Raw genomic sequence first — 26580 nt, 5'->3', positions numbered from 1 at the left:
CTCCAGGCTGGATCTGTCTGACTGTGGTTCCTCCCATTTCCTCCTGCAGAACAACCACTCATTTTCACTTCTGCCTTAGGCCTGAGATGGTACCAGTCTAGAAGGCATGGGTCTCTCTCCACAGCTGTTTTCTCTTGTTAGTTCTGGGGATTTCACCCAGGACTATTTCCGAGCTATAGCCTCAGCCTTCTGCGCTCGCTCTCTCTCTCTCTCTCTCTCTCTCTCTCTCTCTCTCTCTCTCTCTCTCTCTCTCTCCCTCCCTCCCTCCCTCCCTCCCTCCCTTCTTTCTTTTTTTTTATTTATTATGTATACAATGTTCTGTCTGTGTGTATGCCTGCAGACCAGAAGAGGGCACCAGACCTCATTACAGATGGTTGTGAGCCACCATGTGGTTTCTGGGAATTGAACTCAGGACCTTTGGAAGAGCAGGCAATGCTCTTAACCACTGAGCCATCTCTCCAGCCCATCTTTTCTTTCTTTGAGACAGGATCTCACTATGAAGCCCTGGGAGGCCTGGAACTCACAGAGATCCACCTGCCTCTGCCTCCCAGAATGCTGGGATCAAAGGCGTGAGCAACCACAGTCCAGCTTCCTTCTATGTATTAATTTGTTTATTTTTTGTTTTTTGAGACAGGGTTTCTCCGTGTAGCCTTGGCTGTCCTGGAATTCACTCTGTAGACCAGGCTGGCCTAGAACTTACAGAGCTCCATCTGCCTCCGTCTCCTGAGAACTGGGATTAAAGGCGTGCGGCACTACCGCCCAGTCTTCTTTTTATTCATTGAGAAAGGGTCTCACTAAGTTACCCAGTCTGGCCTGGAACTTTTGACCTTCCTACTTTAGTTTCACAAAGTAGCTCAGACCACAGGCCTGAGAAGCTAGATCTTTGCACATGACTGAGCCTGGAGTTCTCCTTCCCATAATAGCATCCCAATTCATGTCCTTAGTGGGGACCAGACAGGCACTATCCCCAAGACTCCCATTCTCAGAGCCTGAGTCCCCACACCTGGCTCTATAGGGGCATGCATGGGGTAGAAACATCCTGGGCATCCTGAAGCCAGCCACACCCAGCTGACCTTTGAATCTGTGCGCTGCCCTTGATATCATGACTGTGGCTGTTGGCCAGTGAGGCTGCGATTGGGAATGTTCTTTGGAAAGCTCACCTGGCATGTGTGGTTCCTCTTGCTCATCCCACCCCACAACTAACAAGCCTGCCCCACCCCTCCTGGTCCTGACCCTGCTCCAAACATGATGGCCCTTTCTGGATGGGGCCTGTTGACCCCTCCAGCTTGTTGAGAGCAGCTAGGATGCTCAGATGATTTCCAGGTGACCCTCAAGTCAGCTCACCTCCCAGACAGTACAGCAGCAGTCCCTGTAACTGTTTTTCCTGTCACACTGTGGCCAATGACAGCCTGCTGGCCTGCCCCCTCCTCCAACATGCTCCGCACAGACAGGCCCACGTGTGTCCCCAGATGCCTGAATCACTGCTGACAGCTTGGGACCTTTCGGCTGTGGGCTCCTGGGGAGCCACCAGGGAGGGGGTTAGCAGCCACGTTGTCGCCTCCTAGGGAACACCTGCAGACATAAATAGACAGCCCGCCAAGGCAGCAGAGCAGAGCCAGGAGAGCAGCGCCGCACACTGCCCACCTATGCTCGCCAGGATGCTCAACTCTACGCTGTCTGCGTGTTTCCTGAGCCTGCTGGCCTTCACCTCTGCCTGCTACTTCCAGAACTGCCCGAGAGGCGGCAAGAGGGCCATGCCTGACATGGAGCTGAGACAGGTACCACTGTGGTCCATTTCACGGCGGCCGACAGTGCCCTCGGAATGGGTCCTGGGCTAGGAGAGGGAAGCAAATGGTCAGAGAAGTCGGACTTTAGGGGAGGTTCCTGGAAGGAGGCGAGAGAGCACAGGGGATGGACTACTCAGATGGGCGAAAGGGGACCAGGTGCCCGGGAAGCCACATAACAGACACTGTCTCCATCTGGGGGGTATGCCAGAAAATGAGCGCCTAACAACTAACTGGGCTTGGGATGGGAGCAGGTGGAACTGGGTGGTCAGGCCTCTGCATATCTGGGGTAGGGGACGGGTGTCAGCTCATCAGGACTGGCTAGATTATACAAAGCTCTGTTCTAGCCTGAAGTTAAGGTCTTTCCCACCCAGCTCAGCCCCTCATGGCTCCTTTTCTAGCCACCAGTGCCAATTTCTTCCTGTCCGTAAGAAGACGGCCATGGCTCCGTGCATGCCTGAGTGGCGTATGTCCCATAACTAACCCCAACCTTTTACCCAAATCTCCTGTCTGCATGTCCAGGGAATCCCATGTCAAGGGAATCTAGCCGCCAGGCTCGGTTTTGTCCAGGCCACGGGTGGCTCGATTTTGAGTTGTTGAACAAGCAGGAGTAGGCAGATAGGCAGCTCCCGCAAGTCCACCTTCCGTTTGCAGAGTTCCTCGGGAAGCTTGAGGCGCCAGGTTCCTATGCACACATCGCTCTAATTTGGTCCCTGCCCCCACCCAATAGGGCATAATAGGTTGGCAGGAGGTTAAGGCTCAGGTGAGGCCCATCAGCTTCGGGCCGGAGTAAGAACAAGGCCAGAAAATGAGAGAAAGGGCGTGAATGTTGTACTCCTAAGAAGCAGGACTGCTCCGTGGGGGGTGAGGGAGGGGACCGGAGGACCACTGAACGTCAGAGAAGGAAGCCTCTGAGCCCTTGCTGCACACCAATGACCTGTCAGAGCTGAGCAAGGTCCCCAAGTACTGCAGCCCAGGGCACACTCAGCCAACCCAGGTGAGGGTTTTGAGCTCCTAGTGAGAACTGATCCCCCTGATAACCTAGCACTTTAGATTTCCATTCCGGCCCTTGGCTGTTGTTTCGACCTGGAGAGCGCCAGGGCCCCTGCAGCGCGAGACCGGGACAGCAGTAGGGTGGCCCTGGGTCCCCACCGCTGCGCACTAACGTCCTTCCCTGCAGTGCCTCCCTTGTGGCCCCGGCGACCAAGGCCGCTGCTTCGGACCCAACATCTGCTGCGCAGACGAGCTGGGCTGCTTCGTGGGCACCGCCGAGGCGCTGCGCTGCCAGGAGGAGAACTACCTGCCCTCGCCCTGCCAGTCTGGCCAGAAGCCTTGCGGGAGCGGGGGCCGCTGCGCCGCCGCGGGCTTCTGCTGCAGCGATGGTGCGCACGAGGGCGAGCTGGGGGGGGGGGACACAGGGGGTGTGTGAGGGTGGAGGGGGCGTTAGTGGGGAGCTGGGCATGGGGCGCGAGGTAGGGGTGGTTTGGGAGGGTGAATGGGGGGAGCATTAGGAAGGGGATTGGGGATGGGGACGCGAGGTGGGGGCAGGGACACAGAGTTGGAGGGTGAAAACGAAGAGGGGCTAGAACTGGAACGTGGCGGGGTGGGGGGGGGTCGCGGTGGGAGGGCAGCGTTGGAACTGCGACCTGGGAGCTGCGCCCACTCCAGGGCGCCTGCGCTCACAGAGCCTTTTCTTCAGAGAGCTGCGTGACCGAGCCCGAGTGCCGCGAGGATTTTCTCCGCCTCACCCGCGCTCGCGAACCGAACAACGGCACGCAGCTGGATGGGCCCGCCCGGGCGCTGCTGCTCCGCCTGCTGCAGATGGCCGGGACGCGGGAGTCCGTGGATTCTGCCAAGCCCCGGGTCTACTGAACCGTCGCCACCACGCCTCGCCCCTGTTGCATGGAAAATAAACTTTAAAAAATGCATCCTGGTGTCTGTCTCTATCTCTGGAAAAGGGACGGGAAAGCTTGGAGTGCGAACTTTCTAACATTGGCTAATCCCCGCACCCAAAGTCGTGGGCAGTCTACGCTCTCATAAGACTTATAAGGGAAGCCTTCTGGAGCTCCCGGATACCCAACATAATACTCAGGACAAAGGCAACCCCAAGCTCTGAAGAAGGGAAAGGCCTGAGGCCCAGGGAGGCCTCAAGAGGGTGCTTTAGCGATTCCCTGGCTGAGACCGAAATAAAATCAAGAGGTGGGACATTAGTGGACAAGAGAGGCAGAGCAAGGTATGATGAGGGACAGAATTAGCGAGAGTGGCAGAGAATAAGAGGACAAGCTAGAGGTGACCATCTCAGCCCCGATTTCATCCCAGACAAGACACAGCCTGAGGGACTTACCCTTGTTTCCAGTGCAGTGTACACTTGCCCAAGACTGTGCTGTGGGAGAAGGTGCAGACACTTACCCCAGACCTAAAGGAGACAGTGCTACCTGTTATCTCTCCAGATGCTCTACCGTCAGGGCCCACCCGCAGAGAGGCAGGACCCCTCCCCAGAGCCCAGCTTGCAAGTCCCCCACAGGCACATATTCCAATACAGCTCTCAGGCAGAGAAGGAGGTGGCTGTGGCTCAGGAATGCTTCCCTAGCCTGGATTTGGTCCCCAGCACCACAGAGAAAGGAGGAGAAGAGAAGGGGAAAGGAGGAAAAGATAACAACCTGCTAGGGCCATTTCCATGACCTCGGCCATAGCTAGAGACCCAGAAAAAACGCCCAAGTCCAGCAACAAGGCACACACACAGTACATAGGCATTTTTCTTTCCCCCATTGGCACGACTAATTTTGGAGCAGAGATCGCACCAGCGCTTGGCCACAGTCCCTCCTTCCCCTTTCTTCTCATTAGCTTTACTTTTTCTTCTAAAATTTTAGATTTATTTATGTGTATGGGTGTTTTTCCGTTGTGTGTGTCTGTGCACTACGTGTGTGTGTGTGTGTTCCGCTCAGCTCCTAAACTATCTGGTGTCTGCAGAGGTCAGACAAGGGCTTGGGATTCCCTGAGACTGGAGTTACAGAAGGTTGTGAACCACCAAGTGAAAGCTGAGACCTGAACCCAGTCCTCAGGCCCTCAGCAGCGTGGCCTTCCCGGAAGCCCCCACTGTCTCGGTCAGCCTTTCCAGCTGTTCTCTCAGGCCTTCCATCCTTTCCTGGTCTCTTCTATTCCTCGCCGTCCCACCAGCTTCCTACCCTTCTCCCCGCCCCATCCATCCCGGGCATCCTCTCCACATGCCATCTTGCTCCAAGGTTAGGGCCACAGAGGCTGCATCTCCTTTGGGATGCTCCTCAGGCTCTGAGGGGCAACTGTGGAAGACAGAGGTCAGTCTGACTGGGTGGCTTGACATGGTCAGCCCTGGACAGAGTCAAGGTGCCCTACAGGTCCCTGCCCACCTCAGCACCTCTACACCTCTGCATGTCTAGGTTTAACCAGGTGGTACAGGGGCTAGGCAGACCCCTACCCCAGCCTCCTTCCTGGGTGGCCCTCTCAGGATCTGACTTCCACGAGGGTTAGGCCCAGAAAAAGACCAGAGCTGGTTGTGGTGGCGCATGCCTGTAGGATTTGCTGAAGGAGGCAGAGGCAGGAGGATCACCAGTTCGAGGCCAGCCTGGGCTACACATTTTTAAAAAAAGAAAAGAAAAAGACCAGACCAAGAAGGAACAGAAGGCGTTAGGAGTGCCTGGTGGCTTGGCTACACTTGGTCCAGTTCCCAGGGCTGGTATTCGAGCAACTTCAGGATGAAGCTGAGACCCCTCATTCTGCTCCTCTGCCCAGGTAGAGAATTGTAACCCCCTTTCTCCCCACCTCCTTCTAGAAAAATCAGCATCCCATTCCTCAAGGAGAGGAATTACTTCTGCCCACTGGACCTTCTATTCTCTCTCCCTTTCAGGATGTCCCTTACCCAGGTACGGAGCCATTGAAGGGCACTTCTAGAATCCACAATAAACACCTGCCTCCTCTCTTCAGCCTCCAGAAGCAAAGGGGCTTCTATGAGCAGATGCCAGGGGTTCTGACTTCTGCACGCATGCTGTGGTGTGTGTGCACCGAACCCCACCCCACACACAATAAAGAAATATTGAGATGTAATTAGAAAAATTTAGGCTGGAGAAATAGTTCAGGTGTTAAAAGAGTACACTGTTCTTCCAGAGGACCCCAGTTCTGTTTCCAGTACCCAAACAGGATAGTTGACTCACCGCCCCATGTGACTCCAGGGTTTGTGGGTCTGATGCCCCCTTCTGGTCTCTGTGGGCACTGCACTCATGTGCACATCTTCTTACACAGAGACACAGACACAGAAATAGAAATTTAGCAGAATAAAAGTCCTAAGATAGAAATCTTCAAAACCCAGCCCCAGAAGAATGAAAATGAAGACAGCAAAACAAGAAACAACAAATCAATCTGGAGATCTCTTTGATTTATCTTTTTGGCCTTCGGCCTGTCTGTGTGTGTGGCCCACATCTGTGGTGATGGGGTCGTCCATGTTCTTTTACTGGGTGTGAGTCTCACAGAAAGTGCTTGTTTGTAGGTTTATTTACTTGCTGAGATGACACGGAACCCAGGGCCTTCCCCCTTTGTGGGGCAAGACCTCCTCCACTGGGCTCCTCTCAAGTCAGTGAATCGCGTGCTCCTGTGTGGGAGCAGAGGAGGGGCCTGCGCCTTCTGCCTCTGCCCGCACTGCTGGGAACACTGGCAGCTAAGCGAGCAACAGAGGAGCAGTATTAACCGTGGGTTTCTCAGTTTGCCTGTGGGCTCTGTGCTCTGCGGTCATGTGTGTGCCCCCAGGCTCTTAGATTCTATACTGTCCTACAGAGTGCTGCCCTGCAGCGGCAGAAACAGGGGCCCCTGAGCTCAGGCCTGGCACTGAGGACAGCAGAGAAGAGACCTGCTGGTTCTCGATCTTTCCAGCTGTGGCCTCCTCGGGTACTGTGTGGGAATTCAGCTCTGTGGAAACCTTCCAGCTTTGCGACTACCGTCCCCTGGCCAAGAGCCTTCTTTCTAAGCCAGGCTTGCCCCCTCAGCCCCTGAGGTTCTGGCTAAAGTCTCCTCTCAGATCCGGAAGCGACTGGATGAGTTCCCTGCCTGTCTGACTCCCATTTAGTCAGTCCCGCCAGACCTTGTCTTTTCCCATAGATGTCCACCGTTGCTGTTTGGACTTTTAAATGCTGCTTTTAAGTCTGTCTGCTGCAGGCCCACTCCAGTACGGAGTGGGAAACGGGGCTATCCTATAGGGTGGGTGGTGACAGCCTGTGCAGCACCCCTCTGTCCCCGGAGCAGCCTGCTGGGCTGTTCTTACTTTGAATTGCCAGGGCCCTTGAACCCCGACGTCCTCCCTCCCTCCGACAATTAGACACCAGTCAAGTGTGAAGAGGAAATCTGCTTTATTTGTCATTCTTTCTGGGGCGGCCATGGGGGGTGAAGGATGAATTCTAAAGGAATCGCCAAGACGGCTCAGCGCTCGGAGAAAGCAGACTCAGGGTCGCAGGCGGGGTCCATGCGGCAGCCATCTGCAAGAAAAATGGGTCAGTGGCCTGAGCGGCAAACCCGAAGGCTCCCTGCCAGGCAGTCCTGCCAGCCCCCTCCTGCTCACCCGGGCTGCAGCAGACGCCCGCGGCGGCGCAGCGGCCCCCGCTCCCGCACGGCTTCTGGCCCGACTGGCAGGGCGAGGGCAGGTAGTTCTCCTCCTGGCAGCGCAGCGCCTCGGCGGTGCCCACGAAGCAGCCCAGCTCGTCTGCGCAGCAGATGTTGGGTCCGAAGCAGCGGCCTTTGCCGCCAGGACCGCAGGGGAGGCACTGCGGAAAAGGAAGCGAGTGGGCGCAGTGCACGGTCCTCGGGCTACTGTCCCGTATCGGAACGGTGGCCGGGCGAGGGGCAGTGGGAGCTCAGGCGTTGTCTTTGCCTTCGCGGCGTCAAGCGGGAGCCTAACCCTGCCTAACGCCTTGGGTTCCCATGCGTTGGGGTAGGACTGGTAGAGTGCAGGGATGCTCTGCGGGGCGGGAGTCTTCTCTGGTCCTTAGCGCTGCTGGGACCGGGTCGGATGGGGAGACTCACCTTGCGCGTGTCCAAGTCCAGCGCAGCCCTCTTGCCGCCCAGGGGACAGTTCTGGATGTAGCAGGCGGAGGTCAGAGCCAGGAGGCCAAGTAGGCAGCAGGCGAGACTGGGGCAGGCCATGGCGCTGGTGCTGAGTCTGAGACCCACCAGAAGTGATGGTTTCTCCGGCCCAGCCTGGCCTTTTTATATCTGGGCACTGCCTTGGCGGAGCACTGTCTTAAGAGCGCGACTGCATGGCTGGTCACAGCGGGTCACTACGGGTCAAATCACTCCACACCACTCAGAGGCAGGCCCTTCATTTTCAGGGTCTAGGCTAGGGTCAAGGTCACCGCCTCAGCTAATGGACTGGAGCTTGAAAGCAAGGGGTGCCTGAGTTAGAAGAGGAGAGAAAGAATTGGGTGGGGTGGTGGAGGGGCAGCCTAGCCTGAAGCTATTTTCACAGATGTCCAGTACGGCAGGGTGGGGCAGGAGAGGGAAAGTGGCTGTGGGAGCCTTTACATGTCCCCGAAACTGGGGTGGGGAGAATGATCACATCTTCTTTCAACTTCTGAATGCAGTTCAGCCCTCTTCTGACTAGACGGTAAGACAAAATATCAATAGAGGTCAAAGCTAAGCAAACCAAAATAAGAGAAAGAGAGAAAAATCACAGTGAAACAAAAGAAAAACCATGTTTGTGCTTAAAATTCTGTATTAGAATTATTTTTGTAGACCAGGCTAGTCTTGAATTCACAGTGGTCCACCTGCCTGTCTCCTCCCAAATTCTGGGATTAAAAGTTATCCAGTACCATGCTAGGTGCCTAGACTCCTGTTTGCAAAAACACTTGCCATCAGCTGCCTGAGTGTGCCCAACAGGTGACCTCAGCTGCAGATTATCACCTGGCCCGAGGACATACCCTTCCCAGGTGGCCACATGGGATGGTTAGTTCAATTGGGCACAATTGCTGGGCACTTCTGGCTACATTTCAGCTGTGAGCTGAAGGTTTGCTGAGGACGGATGCCTCGTGCAGTTCATTCGCAGACTGCTTGCCTAGGGTGAGAGACCTCGGGCCCAGTCCCCAGCATGACAGCAATCATGCGTTTTGGGAACCATTTTTGCATTATATTTTTAATAATTAAAATAATTTTAATAATTCATTTTATGTGCATTGGTGTGAAGGTGTCAGATACCTTGGAACTGGAGTTACAGACAGTTGTGAGCTGCCATATGGGCGCTAGGAATTGAACCCGGGTCCTCTGGAAGAGTAGTCTGTGCCATTAACCACTGAACCAGCTCTCCAGCCCCTTTTTTATTCCTATTTGTGTGTATGTTTGTGTTTTCAGGTTTCCTTGGAGGCCAGAAGAGGATGTTGGATCCCCAGGAGCTGTAGTTAGAGGGGGTTGTCAGTCCATCTCTGTGGGGCCTGGGAACAAAGTTCAGTCCTCTGCAAGAGCGGTATTCACTCTTAACCACGGAACCATCTCTCTAGCCCCTGTTTTTTGCATGTTTAATACAGTTTAAAAGGAAAAAACATTACGGCAGGAAGGCATGGAAGATTCGACCCCTGTATTTCATGGCTTGGAAATAAAATACAGATCTCCAGGAGGGACCAAAGACTCACTGCCTGCTTCGAGGGCTTGCCTCAATGACCGGAAGGCCACCCATTGGGCCCTTAGCTTAAATATCTTACCATCTTGGGGCTGGGGAGTTGGCTCAGTGTTAAGAGTTGCTTTTTCAGAGGACCCAGGTTTGATTCCCAGCACCCACATGTTGGCTCACAACCATCTATAATTTCACTGTAGTCTATATCTGCTGTGAAGCCACTGCCTTCTTCTGATCTCCAGGGGCACCAGGCTCACACATAGTGCAATACATACATGCAGGCAGAACATGCATAAGCATGAAATAAAATAAATAATTCTAAAAGGAAGATTAGGCCGGGCGGTGGTGGCGCACATCTTTAATCCCAGCACTTGGGAGGCAGAGGCAGGCGGATCTCTGTGAACCCGAGGCCAGCCTGGTTTACAAGAACTAGTTCTAGGACAGGCACCAAAACTCACAGAGAAACCCTGTCTCAAAAAACCAAAAAGAAAAAGAAGAAGAAGAAGAAGAAGAAGGAGAAGGAGAAGGAGAAGGAGAAGGAGAAGAAGAAGAAGAAGAAGACGACGACTAGGCCAGGCGTTGGTGGAGCACGCCTTTAATCCCAGCACTCAAGAGGCAGAGGCAGGTTTAAAGAAAGGAGATGCTCTGTGAGTTCAAGACCAGCCTGGTCTACAAGAGCTAGTTCCAGGACAGGCTCCAAAACCACAGAGAAACCCTGTCTCGAAAAACCAAAAAAAAAAAAAAAGAGAAAGGAGACGCATTGCTCAGATTCTTGTTTTTATTTGATTGTTTTGAAATAAGGTCTCATTATATTGTCTTGGTTGGCCTGGACCAGGCTGGCCTTGAACTCACAGTGATCCACTTTCTTCTGCCTCCCAAGTGCTGGGGTTAAAGGTATGTGCCACCATGCTAGGTACCTAGACCCTTGTTTAAGAAAACATTTGTCGGGCTGGAGAAATGGCTCAGTGGTTAAGAGTACTGCCTGCTCTTCCAAAGGTCCTGAGTTCAGTTCCCGGCAACCACATGGTGGCTCACAACTATCTGTAATGAGGTCTGGTGCCCTCTTCTGGCCTGCAGGCATACACACAAGACAGAATATTGTATACGTAATAAATAAATAAATTAAAAAAAAAAAGAAAACATTTGTCATCAGCTGGTGGAGTGTGGACAGCAATGGTCTCAGCTGCAGAGAGCCACCTGGCCCTGGCCCTTCCCAGGTGGTCACAGAGAATGGTTGGCCCATTTTGTTACAAACGCTGGGCACCTCTAACTGCCCCCCAGATTTGGGCTGTAGGTCAGCAGATCTGCACAGTGGTACTGCTGGTCTGTCTCTTCTCTTCCACAGAGGTGGGTCCCAGGCCTGTGTTCTAAACTCCATTTCAGGCTGCTTCCTTAGGACGTGACCTGCAGCCTCCAGGAAGAAATGACAGCCAGTCTCCCAGAGATCAGCTCATGCCCTCTCTGGCCCTAGGGAGAGTGGAACAGCCCCTAGGCTCTTTGTCTTCACGGTTAACCTCCTCGACAAGGGACTGAAGTCAACGGGGCAAAGCAGGCTCATCTGATCCTGAGTCACTGGTGTGAGTTGAACTCAGCGAGTCAAACGCTGAGTTGGTGGTCAGGTTGACCTGTATTACAAATCAGCTCATTTCTCATCCAGATTAGCCTATTGGCATTCTTGGCGTAGAAGGCCAAGAGCTTGACACCCAGGATGGCCCCAGAGACCTCCCACATACTCTGCGGGCACAGTGATCTCATTGAAGGTAATCTATGCACATAAATTAGCATGTACTAATATGTACGTAATGCTCTCATGAGGCCAGCATGCCTTCATGTGCTCACCAACTTATCTGTGCCTGGGACACGGGTAAACAGCAGACAGAATCCTTGTCCTCAGGCTGGGGCCACAGCTTAGCAGGAGAACACTTGTCTAGTGTAATGCAAGGCTGTGTTCACGAAGCCTTGGGTACAGTGTCAGCACCAGGAGAAAAATCACTATTCTCATGGGGTCATATGACACTGAAGGAGGCAAGATGTGAAGTAAGAAGCATATTACATTGGGTTATTGCTTTAGTTTAAATCTGAGTGTATCCCAAGGATCCATGTGTCATATTGTAGGTCCTTACGAAGGTGTATCGGGAAGACGGCGAGATCTTTAAGATACAGACCAAGGGGGAGGTCATTAGGTCATTGAGGGCATGCCCACGAAGGAGGTAGTGACACCTTGGTCCCTCCTAGGTCTCTTTTAGTTTCCCAGCCATGAAATGAAGGGGTTCATTCCTCCGTGTGCTCCTACCGTGATCGTGGGTTGGTGCCTCTGAGACTGTGAACCAAAATAAATCGTTTCTTCCAGGCATAACGGCACACAGCTGTAATCTCAGCATCAAGACCAGTCTCGGCTAAAAAAGAGTTCAAAGCCATGAAGGAGTTTATGGGATACTATCTCAAAATCCACCAAATTAAACCTTTTGTTTTTACAAGTTAAAAATTATCGGGGTTTTTTCTCTAGTAATTAAAAGCCACCGAGGGAACAAAAGCGCAAGCACAACACACTCCAAAGGCAACCTGCACTTAGCTGGGCTGGTGGCAGGCTGCGGGCTGGGTGCCTAGACAAGGTCTCTGTCTGGATCCCGAGTGAATGTGTACTGTTTGACACGGGCCTTACACGCAGGAGAATTAAGCAGCCCCCCCCCCCGGGGTGTGTGTGTGTGAGGTGAATAGGGATTAAGTTTCCTCAGGTCTGAGTGCAGATGCTGACAGTGTGTTCTGGAGCTCACAAAGGGTTGACCACTGTGTGCTTTAGCCAATAGAAATTGCAGCCTCCTCCTGGATGTTTACAACCTGTGGTTGTGCCAGAGCCTAGGCAGGCCCCTCCCCCTGTGCTGTGCACAAGGACGCACTGAGGTCGTGGGCTGCTGCACACAGCCCCTGGCTCCAGCCTTCCTGCGTGTGTGTCCGTCCTTCTTCATTCTCTCAGCGCCCTACTTGGGTTTCCAGACCCAGGTTGTGCAGGTGGAGGACTGGTAAATGCTCCGGAAAGAAAGGGAGCATCTCTGTTGTTCTCCTTCAGGTGACCTGTGAGTGGAGAGGAGAGGAAAGAAACCGCGGTATGAGGAAGACCCATGTATGAGGAACACCCGGTCCTCTGCTGCTGTGGACAAGTAGACACAAATGTAGCCTCTTAACATAAAATCCATTTATTCTGTCAGTTGTCAGGCAAAGTCTGGGCAGGCCTTCTCTACCCATGGTCTTCAGCAGGCGTGAGTTCCTTAGCTCTGCTAAGGAACGATAAATCACGTGACAGCTCAAATCTTTAAGATATTGTGCCAGGAGATGGCAGTGCACACCTTTAATCAGAGGCAGGCAGATCTCTGAGTTCGAGGCCAGCCTGCTTTACCCAGGACAGTCAGGGTTACATAGTGAAACCCTCCTGAAAAAAAATTTTTTTTTTTAATTTATGTGTATGAGTGTTTGGCTCACATGTCCATAGAGGTCAGAAGAAGTTGTTGGGTGCACGGGAGTTGAGGTCAGAAGAAGTTGTTGGGTGCATGGGAGTTGAGGTCAGAAGAAGTTGTTGGGTGCACGGGAGTTGAGGTCAGAAGAAGTTGTTGGGTGCATGGGAGTTGCACAAAGATGGGGGACAGACCATCAAAGCCTATTAAACCAGAAGCAAAGTTTATTCCAGAAACAAAATTAAAAATTAAAAAATAAATCTCCATGGGGCACAGAAAGCTCATCAGCTAGCTGAGACCACAGCCAGAGGAAGAATGTGTAAGGCTGTGGCAAAGGATGGTTTCCGAACTCCTCCTTTTTATAGCAAGAAGCAACAAGCATCAGGCATGAGCAAGGGAGTTTTTACAATCTCGAGGTAAACTCAGATACAAATTGCTTTTCTTTGCAATTTTCATTAACAGAGCCTTTTTAGTTAATCTAGTGTTTGTATTTAGCCCGTTGTCTTCTTCTGGCACTTTCTGGTCACCACCAGACACTCCCCTGATACGCCAGTTTTGTGTAGCAGAGGAGGGTATGGGAAAATGCACAACCAGAAAGTCAGGTACATCCCGTCATTTAAAAGACAACTCAGCTCACATCGATTGCTGGTCGTGAGTTGTCACGTCCACCCTCGACCCGCAAGGATGACGCGACACCTGGAGCTCTTCTCACTGCAGTTTATTCCAGGACTTTATTCACTTTCTCTCTCTTCCCCTCTCTCTTCCCCTCTCTCTTCCCCTCTCTCTCCTCCCCTCCCTCTCTCTCTCTCTCTCTCTCTCTCTCTCTCTCTCTCTCTCTCTCTCTCTCTTTCCTCTCTTCCCCTCTCTCTCTGGGCAAATCTCTCCCAGCCCTTAAGTAGGCATGGGCTACCAACCCCGAATTGCCAGGTGGGCACTGCCCATAGGCCCACGTATATGCAAGCAGCTGATGGTCATTGCGTGATCAGGCATAAGTCAGACTTTAGCCATAGAAGTTGATTATACATCTCCATCAGGTGTGGCTCTATGCTGCTCGCTACAGTGAGAGGCAGGGTGGAGGGTTATCTAAAAGCTGACCCTCAGTTAGCAGAGGGCCGCTGCAGCCTTGCAGAGCTATGGGTTGTAAAGCAGAGTAACCCACTGTTAATCCTCAAGCTGCTGAGAAAGCAGCTGACAGTCTGTTCTCATTCTCCTAGGCTTACAGCTTTGTATTTCTTTTTTTAAAAAAATATTTATTTACTATTTATATTCTGTCTGTGTGTATGTCTGCAGGCCAGAAGAGGGCACCAGACCTCATTACAAATGGTTGTGAGCCACCATGTGGTTGCTGGGAATTGAACTCAGGACCTTTGGAAGAGTAGGCAATGCTCTTAGCCACTGAGCCATCTCTATAGCCCACAGCTTTGTATTTCATCTCTACATTCTTATTCCTGAAGTCTACATTTCTATCTTCTTATTCTTGGACTCTTCAAAGTCCTCAGATCCCCCTGGAACTGGAGTTCCAGGCAGTCGTGAGCCGGCATACAGGTGGTGGGAAATGAATCCTTGTGTTCTGGAAGGGCAGCTAGTGCTCTTAACCTTTGAACCATCCCTCCAGACTCTGCTTCTCTGAGGCCTAAGAGATGAAGCAAGAGTGAAAGACTGTCTTTTCCTCAAGTCTCTGAGCATGGGAATGCTGGCTATTCATGCCAGCTCCAGCAGCAGGGAAGGCTTTCCAGCTGTGGGAGATATTCCCTTTGTAAACTTTGTAAACCCTCAAGGCCCTGCCCCCAGACTTCCCTAACTAAAGGCTCTAAGGTCCATTCCCCGTGCAGAGGCAGGAGAGAGTGACAAGAAAAAAAATTCCACCAATTTCTGAGTTTGCCCCAAGATCTAGCCACAGCATCCCTCCAATCCCAGGCTACCCTGAACAGTTTTTTAACCTTCCCCAACCTCACAAGAAAATATATATAATCCCAGACTTCTGTTCAATTTTCTGCTGCTTCTCACCCAAGCAGAGGCAGCAACTCTCCTGGGTTTTTCCCTCCCAGTAAATCTCTTGTGTGAGGTTTGTAGTATGCTATGACGTTGTGGTTTTCCTTGGCTCCCAACTCTCCATTTGAACTGTAGCATTTACAGGCAAGGCCAAGGCTCATATTTTATCTATCTATCTATCTATCTATGGTCTCACTATATAACCCTTGATTAATTAATTGAGGTAGGGTGTTACTATATAGCCCTGGCTGTTCCAGAACTCTCTATGTAGACAAGGCTGGCTTCAATCTTGCAGAGATCCGGCTGCCTCTGCCATTACTCTGGACTTCGGAGCTCCTTTAAAGGGCTCACTTGGCTGGCTGTGATGCTGCACACCTTAACCCCAGCACTGAGGAGGCCGAGGAAGGACGATCTTTGAGTTCAAGGCCAGCCTGTTCTCTATGCAGGTTTCAGGCAAGCCAGAGCTACACATGGATCCTGTCTTAGAAACAGCTCCCCTCGGTCTGGAGAGATGGCTCAGAGGTTAAGAACACTGACTGTTCTTCCAGAGGTCCTGAGTTCAATTCCCAGCAACCACAATTCCCAGCAACCACATAATGGCTCAATAACCATCTGTAATGAGATCGGGTGCCCTCTTCTGGCGTAGAGGTGTACATGCGGAGGAACATTGTATACATAATAAATAAATCTTTAAAAGAAAGAAAGAAAGAAAGAACTGAAACTGAGCAGAAGCCTTCAAGACGTCACACCTTTGTTACACCAGGAGTGCACTGTGCGGGGGACCTACACCACTTTTGCTGTGTTTTTCTTTTGATTAGAAGAAGTTACGGGTCCCACTTGCACATTGCAAGAGATTATTACCAGGTGTGGGCACCAGGTGTGGGCACCAGGGTGGGGACTGCAATTTAGCACTCTACCCCCAGGGAGGGGCCACTTCAAGACTGAACAAAACAGTCTATAAAGAGCTATTCTGAATCCCTTTTCATTATTTCACTCACTTCCTTATGAGAGCCACATTGCTTTTTTTTTTCCCCTCTGAATATTTTATTGCTGCTTGTGACATTTAAAACTTAGAAAAAGCTATTACTGCTACATTCCCAGTATTGAGCTGGTGAGGCTCAGGTTTCACCTTGTCTGGTGATCATCCTTGTCCAGACACTAACTCTAGCAAGAAATCCATACAAATGGGATGGGAGAGCTGTAGGGATAAGTCCCGCCCCTTAGGGGGCGTGTTCGCCTAGGGCTAATGTCTGCCTATAAATTTGGCGAGCGTGCTCCGAGCTTCCTCTTCTACTTTCCTGGTCTCCGCGGGAACGGTGGTTCTGTAAGTCTATTTCTGCATTAAAACTATATATATATTTTTACAAACTGTCTGCATTCGTTTACGCCACTACATTTTGGCGTCCAACGTCGGGCTATTTTGCCCTCGACTCAAGCGGGTAGCCTGCTAGCTAACACAGCACCCTCCTGGGTGCTGTTTTTCAGTTCGTGACTCCGGCCCCAGTGCCGAGTCCGAGACATACTCGGCCACACAGGCCCATTCTGCCTGCCTTGGCTAAGTTTTACAGCGGAACCCCACTGCCTGAATTAGCGGAAGCTTAAGTACCTGCGGTTTTGCAACAAAAGCTGCCACAGCGGCAGATTTGGTCTGACACAAAGTGACTTGGCAGGGCAGTAGTGGCGCACGCTTTTGATACCAGCACTTGGGAGGCAAGGGCAGGCGGATCTCTGTGAGTTTGAGGCCGGCCAGGCAGTGGTAGCACACGCCTTTAATCCCAGCACTTGGGAAGCAGAGGCAGACGGATCTCTGTGAGTTTGAGGCCTGCCAGGCAGTGGTAGCACACGCCTTTAATCCCAGCACTTGGGAAGCAGAGGCAGACGGATCTCTGTGAGTTTGAGGCCTGCCGGGCCGTGGTAGTGCACGCCTTTAATCCCAGCACTTGGGAGGCAGAGACAGGTGGATCTCTGTGAGTTCGAGGCCAGCCTGGTCTACAAGAGCTAGTTCTAGGACAGGCTCCAAAAACACAGAGACCAACAACTGGCAGGAACCGATCATTGCAGGTAAAAATTTTTTTTTCTTTTATAAATAAAATGTCTGAACACATTACTGTTCAAGAATTTAACAGTTTTTTTAATTGTACCATGTGGGAGATTTTACAAGAGGTGTCTATCACGCCACCTCTATGGATCCTTCTGGGATTCGTAGTTTTCATTGGCACCAAATGGTTTGATAATAGAAATATGATAAAGTCTTTACGAGATGAATCCAGGATTCTTAAGGCAGAAATAGAACGCTTAAAAACAATTGAGAATGATAACAATCTTCTCAAGAATCAGTTTGAAGTTCTCCAGACTGATAACAATCTTCTCAAGAATCGGGTTGAAGTTCTCCAGACTGATAACAATCTTCTCAAGAATCAGTTTGAAGTTCTCCAGACTGATAACAATCTTCTCAAGAATCAGTTTGGAGTTCTCCAGACTGATAACAATCTTCTCGAGAATCGGTTTGAAGTTCTCCAGGCTGATAACAATCTTCTCAAGAATCAGTTTGAGGCTCTCCAGGCTGATGTTAAGGAGAAATTCATTACTATGGAAGAGGGAACAGCTGATCTGGATCGTAAGGTTCAGTCCCTCTCTGTAGGAACTGAAACATTAGTGGCTGATATTAAGGAGAAATTCATTACTATGGAAGAGGGAACAGCTGATTTGGACAATAAGATTCAGTCCCTTTCTGTAGGAAATGAAACATTAACTGAGAGAATCAAAACTGCTGAATGTGACAATTGGATTTTGTCTAAAGCTTATGACAAATTGATGGAAAGAGTGTCAATACAAGAAGGCACACTTTATGCCATAAAAATTATGTCCAAAGATAAGATGTTATCTCTAACGGACAAACTTCATACTTTAGAATCCTCAATGAAGGCTTTGGAACATAATTCTGGACAGGAGATTCAGACATTGCAGAAGGCAATAGTGAATAGAATTGAAAAGATTGAGGAATTTCTGAATTCTGATGAAGAAGAGCAAAGGGTAGAAGGGCAAATTTTAACTACATCTGTGGGTAAATCTCTCCGGGACAATTTCCACAAAGCTCTACCGACAGCTCTACCTGCCTTTCCAGTAATAACAACAGAGAAGGTGGTTGGTTCCAGAAACCCTAGGGTCATCAAGGAGGATACATGGGAGCCTGTCCGTATGAATGACCTCAAGGAAATTAAACAGGCTGTCATGACTTTTGGGATGCAAGCCTCTTTTGTTAAAGAGATGCTAAGATCTTGGGCCACGACAAACAGAGCAACCCCCTTGGACTGGCTCCAGCTGAGCTCTGCAGTACTTGAGAGTGGACCGCAATTGAAATGGCAATGCTTATTCAGGCAAGAGGCTAGACTCTTAGAACAGCAGGAAAAAGCAAAGGGAATTGACATTTCCCTAGATAAATTTCTAGGTGAAGGGCTCTTTTCCGACCCTCAGGAACAAGCTAATTTGGATGAAAACACACTCTCCATGTGTACTACAGCAGCCTTAAGGGCTTGGGACAGGGTACAAGACCCAGGACAGAGAATAGAATCATTTGTCAGAGTTAAACAGGGTCAGAGAGAACCCTTTAGTGACTTTTTACAAAGATTAACTAAGGCTGTACAAATAGGGATATCTGACCCAGAAGCAAGACGTATAATGATTGAGTCTTTGGCTTATGAAAATGCAAATGTGGAATGCAAAAGGATTTTGGGGCCTTTAAAGCTCAGATCAGCACCTTTGGAAGAATGGGTCTTGCATACACTCAATGTTGATACATTTGATTATGGCACTGAAGCATGGGTAGAAGAAGCAATTTCCAATGGTAAAAGGAGACACCAGAATACCAAATGTTTTAATTGTGGCAAAATGGGTCATATGAAAAGGAATTGTAGACAACGGATTTTCAGAAATAATAATAATAATAATGCATCTTTCAGAAATAATAATAATAATGCATCTTCTAGAAATAACAGAAATAGGAGGACTCAGCCTTCAGGTTTATGTAGAAGATGTGGAAAAGGCAGACATTGGACGAATGAATGCAGGTCTACAAGAGATAGACAAGGCAACCTGATACAGTCGGGAAACGTGAGAGGGGGGGCCTCACAGGCCCCCATGGCAAACATGGTTCAGTCATATCCAGTTTCTGCAGAGAACGTGCCTCATCAGGACAATTAGGAAGCCCCATGCCTACTGTTACAAGCAATAATGATCAGAAAGATAAGTTACGTGTGTTTTGGCAAACTTCTATAAATGATCAAAGACCTAAACTGAGAGTGTGTGTAAATGGCATTTTTATTACTGGCCTGCTGGACACAGGTGCTGATGTAAGTATCATTACCCCAGAATCTTGGCATCCGTATTGGCCTCTTCAGAATGTAAATGTTCAGCTCCTGGGAATTGGAACCCTATCTCGAGTAAGGCAGAGCACGAGATGGGTTGAATGTATAGGGCCAGAGGGACAAATAGGAAAATTAAAGCCATATGTAGCCAATATCGCAATGAATTTATGGGGTCGTGACCTATTACAACAATGGAATACCGAAATTAACATTCCTGCTACTTCTAGAGCCTATAGTTCTGAGAATAATATTAAAAGATATTACAAACGGAGAAAACCGGCCATTCGGGCTGTACAAGAACAAGCAATTGATGTCCCTTCAGAGATACCAACAGCCTTGCCTCTAAAATGGTTGACTGAGAAACCAATATGGACAAAGCAATGGCCTTTAGCTGAGGAAAAGTTACAGGCTTTAGAACAGCTGGTACAAGAACAATTAGATGCTGGACATATAGAAGAATCTACCAGCCCTTGGAATTCTCCTGTATTTGTGGTTAAGAAAAAATCAGGTAAATGGAGAATGGTGACAGATCTCAGGGCCATCAACAAGGTTATTCAACCTATGGGCCCTCTGCAATCTGGAATTCCTTTGCCCTCTTTATTACCAAAAGGATGGCCTCTCATAGTTATTGATTTAAAGGATTGTTTTTTCACTATACCTTTGCAAAAAGAAGATAGAGAAAAATTTGCCTTCACAGTGCCTACTTATAACAATTCTCAACCTTCGAGGAGGTATCACTGGACCGTTCTCCCCCAGGGTATGTTAAATAGCCCCTCCCTGTGCCAATATTTTGTGAACCAACCATTGCAAATAATACGCAAGAAATTTCCCAAATCTATAGTATACCATTACATGGACGACATCTTGTTATCCGATTCAAACATGGATACCTTGAACAGACTGTTTGAAGAAATAAAGATACTTTTACCTAAATGGGGATTGCAAATCGCTCCTGAAAAGATTCAGAAGGGAGATTCTGTTAATTACTTAGGTTATAAAATAGGTTTGCAAAAAATTAAGACACAAAAAGCACAAATTAGGAGAGATCGCCTACGGACTCTTAATGACTTTCAAAGACTGTTAGGAGACATTTCCAGTCTACGACCAGCTATTGGAATAACACCTGATCTAATAATTCATTTGAACAAAACCTTGGATGGTGATAAAGATTTAAACAGTCCCAGAGAATTAACAGCTGAAGCAGAAAAGGAACTGACAATGATTGAGGAAAAATTACAACAGGCACATGTGGACAGGGTGAATCCAGAGCTCGATTGTATTCTTGTCATACTACCATCAAAAATTTCTCCTACAGGAATTTTAATGCAGAGAGATGATATTATTTTGGAATGGATCTTTTTACCACATAAACCAAGTAAGAAACTGAAAACTTATGTGGAAAAAGTCTCTGAGTTAATTATAAAAGGCAAGTTGAGACTTCGTCAACTAGCAGGCATAGACCCAGCAGAAATTATAGTGCCCTTCACTGCTGATGAACTAAAGAAATTATGGGAAGATAATGAACCATGGCAAAGAGCTTGTGCTAATTTTTTGGGAGACATTAATAACAACTATCCAAAAAGCAAGCGGCTTAACTTCATAAAGAGAACTTCTTGGATTCTTCCTCGAATCGTCCGTGATGCTCCAATAACTGGAGCCCGTACATTCTATACTGATGCCAATAAATCAGGGAAGGTAGGTTACAAATCAGAAGACTTGGATAAGGTGGAACAAAGTCCGTATAATTCTGTCCAGAAGGCAGAATTATATGCCATTCTTATGGTGCTAAGGGATTTTAAAGAACCTATTAATATAGTTACAGATTCACAATACGCAGAAAGAGTTATTTTACATATTGAAACTGCTGAATTTATACCTGATGATACTGAACTAACCTCATTGTTTCTCCAGGTTCAAGATTTGATCAGGAACAGGCTTTGCCCTATGTACATAACACACATCCGATCCCATACGGGTCTGCCAGGTCCTCTAGCACAAGGTAATGCAGAAATTGATCAATTACTGATTGGTAGTGTGCTACAAGCCTCTGAATTTCATAAAAAACATCATGTTAATAGCAAAGGTTTGAAGAAAGAGTTTTCAATTACATGGCAACAAGCTAAGGAGATTGTAAAGAAATGCCCTACTTGCTCTTTCTATAACCAAACGCCACTGCCTGCAGGGGCTAATCCAAAGGGCACCCAAAGGAATGAAATCTGGCAGATGGATGTGTTCCACTTTGTAGAATTTGGCAAATTAAAATATGTTCATCACACCATTGACACTTATTCAGGCTTTCAGTGGGCAACTGCTTTAAGTTCAGAAAAAGCTGATTCAGTAATCACTCATTTATTAGAAGTCATGGCTATCATGGGTATACCTACACAAATAAAAACGGACAATGGTCCTGCTTATGTTTCTAGGAAAATGAAACAGTTTTTTGATTATTACAATATCAAGCATGTTACAGGTATACCATACAATCCTACAGGTCAAGCAGTCATAGAAAGATCAAATCGAACTATAAAAGATATGTTGAACAAACAGAAAGGGGTGGAAAACACCCCCAGAAATAGGCTACATAATGCTTTGTTAACCTTGAATTTTCTCAACGCTAATGAGAAGGGAACAACGGCTGCAGAAAGACATTGGATAATGGAAAAGTCTACTGAACTAAATCAACCAGTTTATTTCAAGGATGTGCTGACCTCACAATGGAAGCCAGGATATGTGCTACGTTGGGGAAGGGGTTTTGCTCTTATCTCCACAGGTGAGGAAAAATTGTGGATACCATCAAAATTAATAAAGGTTCGGTTTGAAGAAGAGAAGCCACTTGGAAAAGATAAATAACAATTCTTTCATAAGGATGGCGAACATACTGATGGTAAGAAATACAGATAGGTTTGGAGGCGGGGTTCTTTTCTTATCTCCACAGGAAAACACTCATCTTCAAAGAAATTAAGGAACCCTGAATATTTAATTACTGATGGATGGACACATTTTGTAAGTATTAATTTTTATTTATATATCTTATTAAACATTTCTTTATAAATATATAGAGCTGGTTTTGAAGTTGGACTCTGGCTCAGTCCTTCTCCAATTCCAAGCCTGTTAGTAAGAGAAAAACCCAGAGTTTCTGGAGTTTCTGTCTCATGTCAAGAGCCATGATATGGGACAGAAAGAAATATGAGTTTAGAAAACATCCTTGCTTTTCTTCATATCTATCATACTTTTCATTGAATATATATATCATGCCTTTTATTGAATATATATATGTATGTATATATATGTCTATATGATTAATGTTTAAGTTTTTCACAATGAACAATGAGTTTTTCCCGAAGTGACATTTGAAGTTTCCAGGAAGAAGATGGGGCCCCACAACAACAACTCTACCTGGTTGAGATGACGTCATGATACTGATAGCGCTACTACAAGACCTGTTTTGGATACCAGCTGCACAAGACGATCCCAACTTGGTTAGCTGAAATGGTGCACATCTTGTACAACATTCTGGCCAGACCTCCACAAAATACTCAGAGACTATTTGCAATTTTAAAAGACATTGATCTTGAAATTTAACCATCATTTTACTTTCACAGGATCCCCCAGAAAGAACGTCGCCCCCATGACAGCTGGAAGTAATTCTAGAGGACGACGTCCCCTCTCCCAGTAAAGTTTACCCCTGGGTTTAGGGACATCATTTAGGGGTTGGGAGGTTGGGGGAGGAATTTTATAAGCTCAGGGATCATTTTGAAAAAAAAAAAAAGAGGGAATGATGGGATTATAGATTTATAATTGTGAGTTACTGCTTTTAAACAAATATATTGGTATCAATTCTTGTATATTGAAACAAAGTTAAATTATATTGACTATTGTATGCATGCATGTTTCTATGTCTGTTTAAAACATTTTTATATATTGACATATATTGTATTGATATATATATTGTATACATTTACCATATTGCGATGTACATTTCTACCTCTGATTAAGATACTTATATAATGTTTGTGCATTGATATATATTTACCATATTGCAATGTATATTTGTACAGTGTTTATATTTGGAGGTCATTATCCTCATTTGTTACACAGTTGTTTATTGTCTTTGTCTTTAAGTTAGATAGATATTGAGAATTATATAGATAAATAGTCATCTAAGTTTGTCATTTATAATCAGACTAATCAGGTTCTTTAGATATATAGAGATTATACTCAGTATAGATAGATAATCTTCAACCTCTTCAAAGAGCTGTAGAAAATGGCCTTTAATCTAACTCAGAGTTTCGTGATAGTGAGACACAATTGCTCCTGGCAACACCACTCCATTCCCGAGAGAATGTTGAGCACCAAAGACACTCCACCTGGAGCCTTTCTATTTGGCAGAACTGGCCTTTGGGCAAAGAAATGCCTATACCTCAACCACTGACACAGATACAGAGCGTGCATCAAAAGATAAAACAGGACTGTCATATCCTGCCAAGACAGGGTAAGATAGTTTTGAAAAGTTCCTTGCCTTTAATAATGGTATGTCAGTTATGTTAGGCTTTAGCCAAAATTGGTTGACTCAACATTGCAAACGAGACTTTGGGTGATTGCCCAGGTAGTCAGTTGTCTGTCAATTGTTGCACATTTTGGATATATCTCGTTTGTTGAGTAGTGTTTATTCCCTTCTCAGATCTTTGACTGAGTTGAAGATTATATAATTGTAGTTACTCTTTACATTATTTGGACTCCTTGAGATAGAATGTTTAGCAAAGCTTTTGTTCTCAATATTGTTTGTTATATTTATTATTTGTTGTTATTGTATGTAGTTGTATTTGGTTTAGTTCTGTCTTATTTAGACAAAAAGGGGAGATGTAGGGATAAGTCCCGCCCCTTAGGGGGCGTGTTCGCCTAGGGCTAATGTCTGCCTATAAATTTGGCGAGCGTGCTCCGAGCTTCCTCTTCTACTTTCCTGGTCTCCGCGGGAACGGTGGTTCTGTAAGTCTATTTCTGCATTAAAACTATATATATATTTTTACAAACTGTCTGCATTCGTTTACGCCACTACAGAGAGCTGACTGGCCTACTGTGTGCTTCTGTGTAGGAATCCATATGCATGAGTTGAACCAGAGAAAACGCCATGAGAGGCTGCAGTGAAGTTGCTGGCCTGGTGACTCAATTTCCTTCTTCTGCCATGCGGGTGCTGGGCACTGAACTAGGTTACCAGACTGGGTAGCAGGCCCCCTTATCCACTGGGCCATCTCGCTAGCCCAACCACTTTGGGTTTGAAACCCAGCCACCTCCATTCCCTCTCAACTATCTTTACTAACATTTTTTTTTTCTTTCTTGACAAGGTCTCAAAGAGAAAAGAGATAGGACGTCACTCTGTAGCTTAAGCCGGCCCGGAATGCAGCCTCCTTCCGCCTGTCTCCCACGTGCTGGTATTAGTTACACGCCGTATGTCTTAATACACGGCTCAGTTCTGTCGCAAGTAGACAGGAATATTACCGGTGTCTGCCTATAAGATTATTGTGATAAAGGAGAACAATATGCAAAACTATGCTCAGTGCCTAGGATAAAGAAAATGCTTCATACATGTTAGATGCCTTTTTGCTTTTTTGGTCCTCATTCGAGGCCTCAAATCCAGGGCCTCACACATGCCAAGAATTTGCTCTACACCGAGCTATGCCACCAACCCCTCTTAATTATGTGGTTTTGGATTCATACCATTGAGCCGCCAGATGGCATCAAATTGGACATGAATTTCTGAAAGGCTTGTCTGTGACTCCCCCTATCACTGTCAAGTCTCACCATGGTCGTGACAGAGCAGAGAAAAAAGTTTACACTTTGGTTACATTGTTTGAGAAGCAAACATAAAGAAGACATCAGTATCCAGCTAGGGTTGTTTAAAGACTCTGGGATGTTTCCTGTATTGGGGATGGAACCCGGCCTTCGTAAGCAAGCACGCTACCATGAAACTGCACCCTGGAACCCAATAAGGCTATTGAAACACAGCTTAGATTTTTATAATTTCTTTATTTGTATTTTATGTGCATTGGTGTTTTGCCTGTATGTATGTCTGTGTGAGGGTGTCGGATCCCCTGGAACTGGAGTTAGCTGCCATGTGAGTGCTGGGGATTGAACCTGGGTCCTCTAGAAAAGCAGCCAGTGCTCTTAACTGCTAAGCCATCTCTTCAACTCCCCAAAAGGCGATTGAAATAAAATTTGAGATGGTAATATATTTTGACAGTTAAGGATTTATATTATCCGAAATTCTGGGAAAATATAAGCTATAAAATTTGTATATAACTAACTCGTTTTCCTCAAAACACCTGATGCTCTTGCATGTAATTTTGCCTAAGAGCAAATGTAACTTAATCCTGACTTCTCTTTTATGGAATGCTTCACAAATCTGCATGTCATCCTTGCACAGGGGCCACACCAATCTCTGTATTGCTCCAATTTTAATGTATGTGCTGCTGAAGTGAGCACATTAATTCTGACTTTTTAACAACAAAGATTGCTTGTCGAGAAAGGTTTTGTGAAATGCTCAGTCCCCCAGGAGACCCACTTGCTTAGCAGCTGTGATAGCGGGCAAAGAAGCAGATGTAGCAGAACTGAGTGTGGCGTGCTGGGTGGCAATATTGCAGGGCTGGAGATGGCTCAGCAGTTAAGAGCACTGGCTGCTCTTCCAGAGGACCCAGGTTTCATTCCCAGCCTTTGGCATTGCAAGGGCCTTATGCAGGCTGGCCTCAAGTTCTCCATGTAAGTTAGTATTAAATTCTAAGTTTTCCTGCCTTCAGCTCCTGAGTCCTAGGTTTAGAGTTGGTTTTATGGAGCCCAGGCTGACCTCACACTGGCTAAATAAGTGAGGCCGGCTTTAAACTCACATGGAAGGTGCTGGCAGGAGCGTGCCACCATGCCTACTGTTTTTACTATTTCTGTGTCTATGTACCTGTGGAGGCTAGAGGCATTGTATCCCCTGGAGTTGGAGAGTCAGGGAGCGGTGAGCTGACTGGCTGGGTACTGAATTTAGATCTTCTGGAAGAACAGTACTGGCTCTTAACCACAGAGTCATCTTCCCAGTTCCCCTGACAGGTTCTAGACTTCAAGGTTTTAGCAATTGAACCCTTAACTGGGCTTGAGGAACACACCTTTAATCTCTGCACTTGGGAGACAGAGGGAGGTGGGTTTTTATAAGTTCGAGGCTAGCCTAGTCTACATATGGAATTCTGGCACAGCCAGAGAGAGACTTTGTCTTAGGGAGAAAAAAAGGAAGCAAGAAAGGAAGGAAGGGAGGGAGGGAAGGAGGGAGAGAGGCCCGGTTAGGTGAAAGCTGCTTCTGGCTAGTCAGCTAAAGACCCAAAAAGTTAGGGACAAAT

General features: G+C 47.6%; 2 protein-coding genes and 1 non-coding gene across 3 annotated transcripts; 1 reads left to right on the top strand and 2 right to left on the bottom strand.

The window, feature by feature from the left end:
- The first annotated feature begins 1615 nt into the window (after window positions 1-1615).
- Window positions 1616-3712, top strand: Avp (arginine vasopressin). Its single transcript, XM_075963833.1, has 3 exons — window positions 1616-1778; window positions 2965-3166; window positions 3484-3712. Exons 1-3 carry the CDS (start codon window positions 1647-1649, stop codon window positions 3654-3656), a joined length of 507 nt encoding a protein of 168 aa, XP_075819948.1. The 5' UTR covers window positions 1616-1646; the 3' UTR covers window positions 3657-3712.
- A 3427-nt stretch (window positions 3713-7139) lies between these two features.
- Oxt (oxytocin/neurophysin I prepropeptide) lies at window positions 7140-8025 on the bottom strand. Its single transcript, XM_075963831.1, has 3 exons — window positions 7827-8025; window positions 7366-7567; window positions 7140-7282 (listed from the first exon to the last, which is right to left on the bottom strand). The coding sequence occupies exons 1-3, from the start codon at window positions 7944-7946 to the stop codon at window positions 7227-7229; spliced, it is 378 nt and encodes a 125-aa protein (XP_075819946.1). The 5' UTR covers window positions 7947-8025; the 3' UTR covers window positions 7140-7226.
- Window positions 8026-25586: 17561 nt separating this feature from the next.
- LOC142845267 (U6 spliceosomal RNA) lies at window positions 25587-25690 on the bottom strand. The gene has a single exon (XR_012909836.1). It is a non-coding gene; the product is annotated as a U6 spliceosomal RNA (small nuclear RNA).
- Window positions 25691-26580: the final 890 nt, after the last annotated feature.

The sequence above is a fragment of the Microtus pennsylvanicus genome, chromosome 2 (genome assembly GCF_037038515.1).
Source record: "Microtus pennsylvanicus isolate mMicPen1 chromosome 2, mMicPen1.hap1, whole genome shotgun sequence".
Taxonomy (NCBI): Eukaryota; Metazoa; Chordata; class Mammalia; order Rodentia; family Cricetidae; genus Microtus; species Microtus pennsylvanicus.
This window is presented reverse-complemented; position numbering and strand designations above follow the sequence as displayed.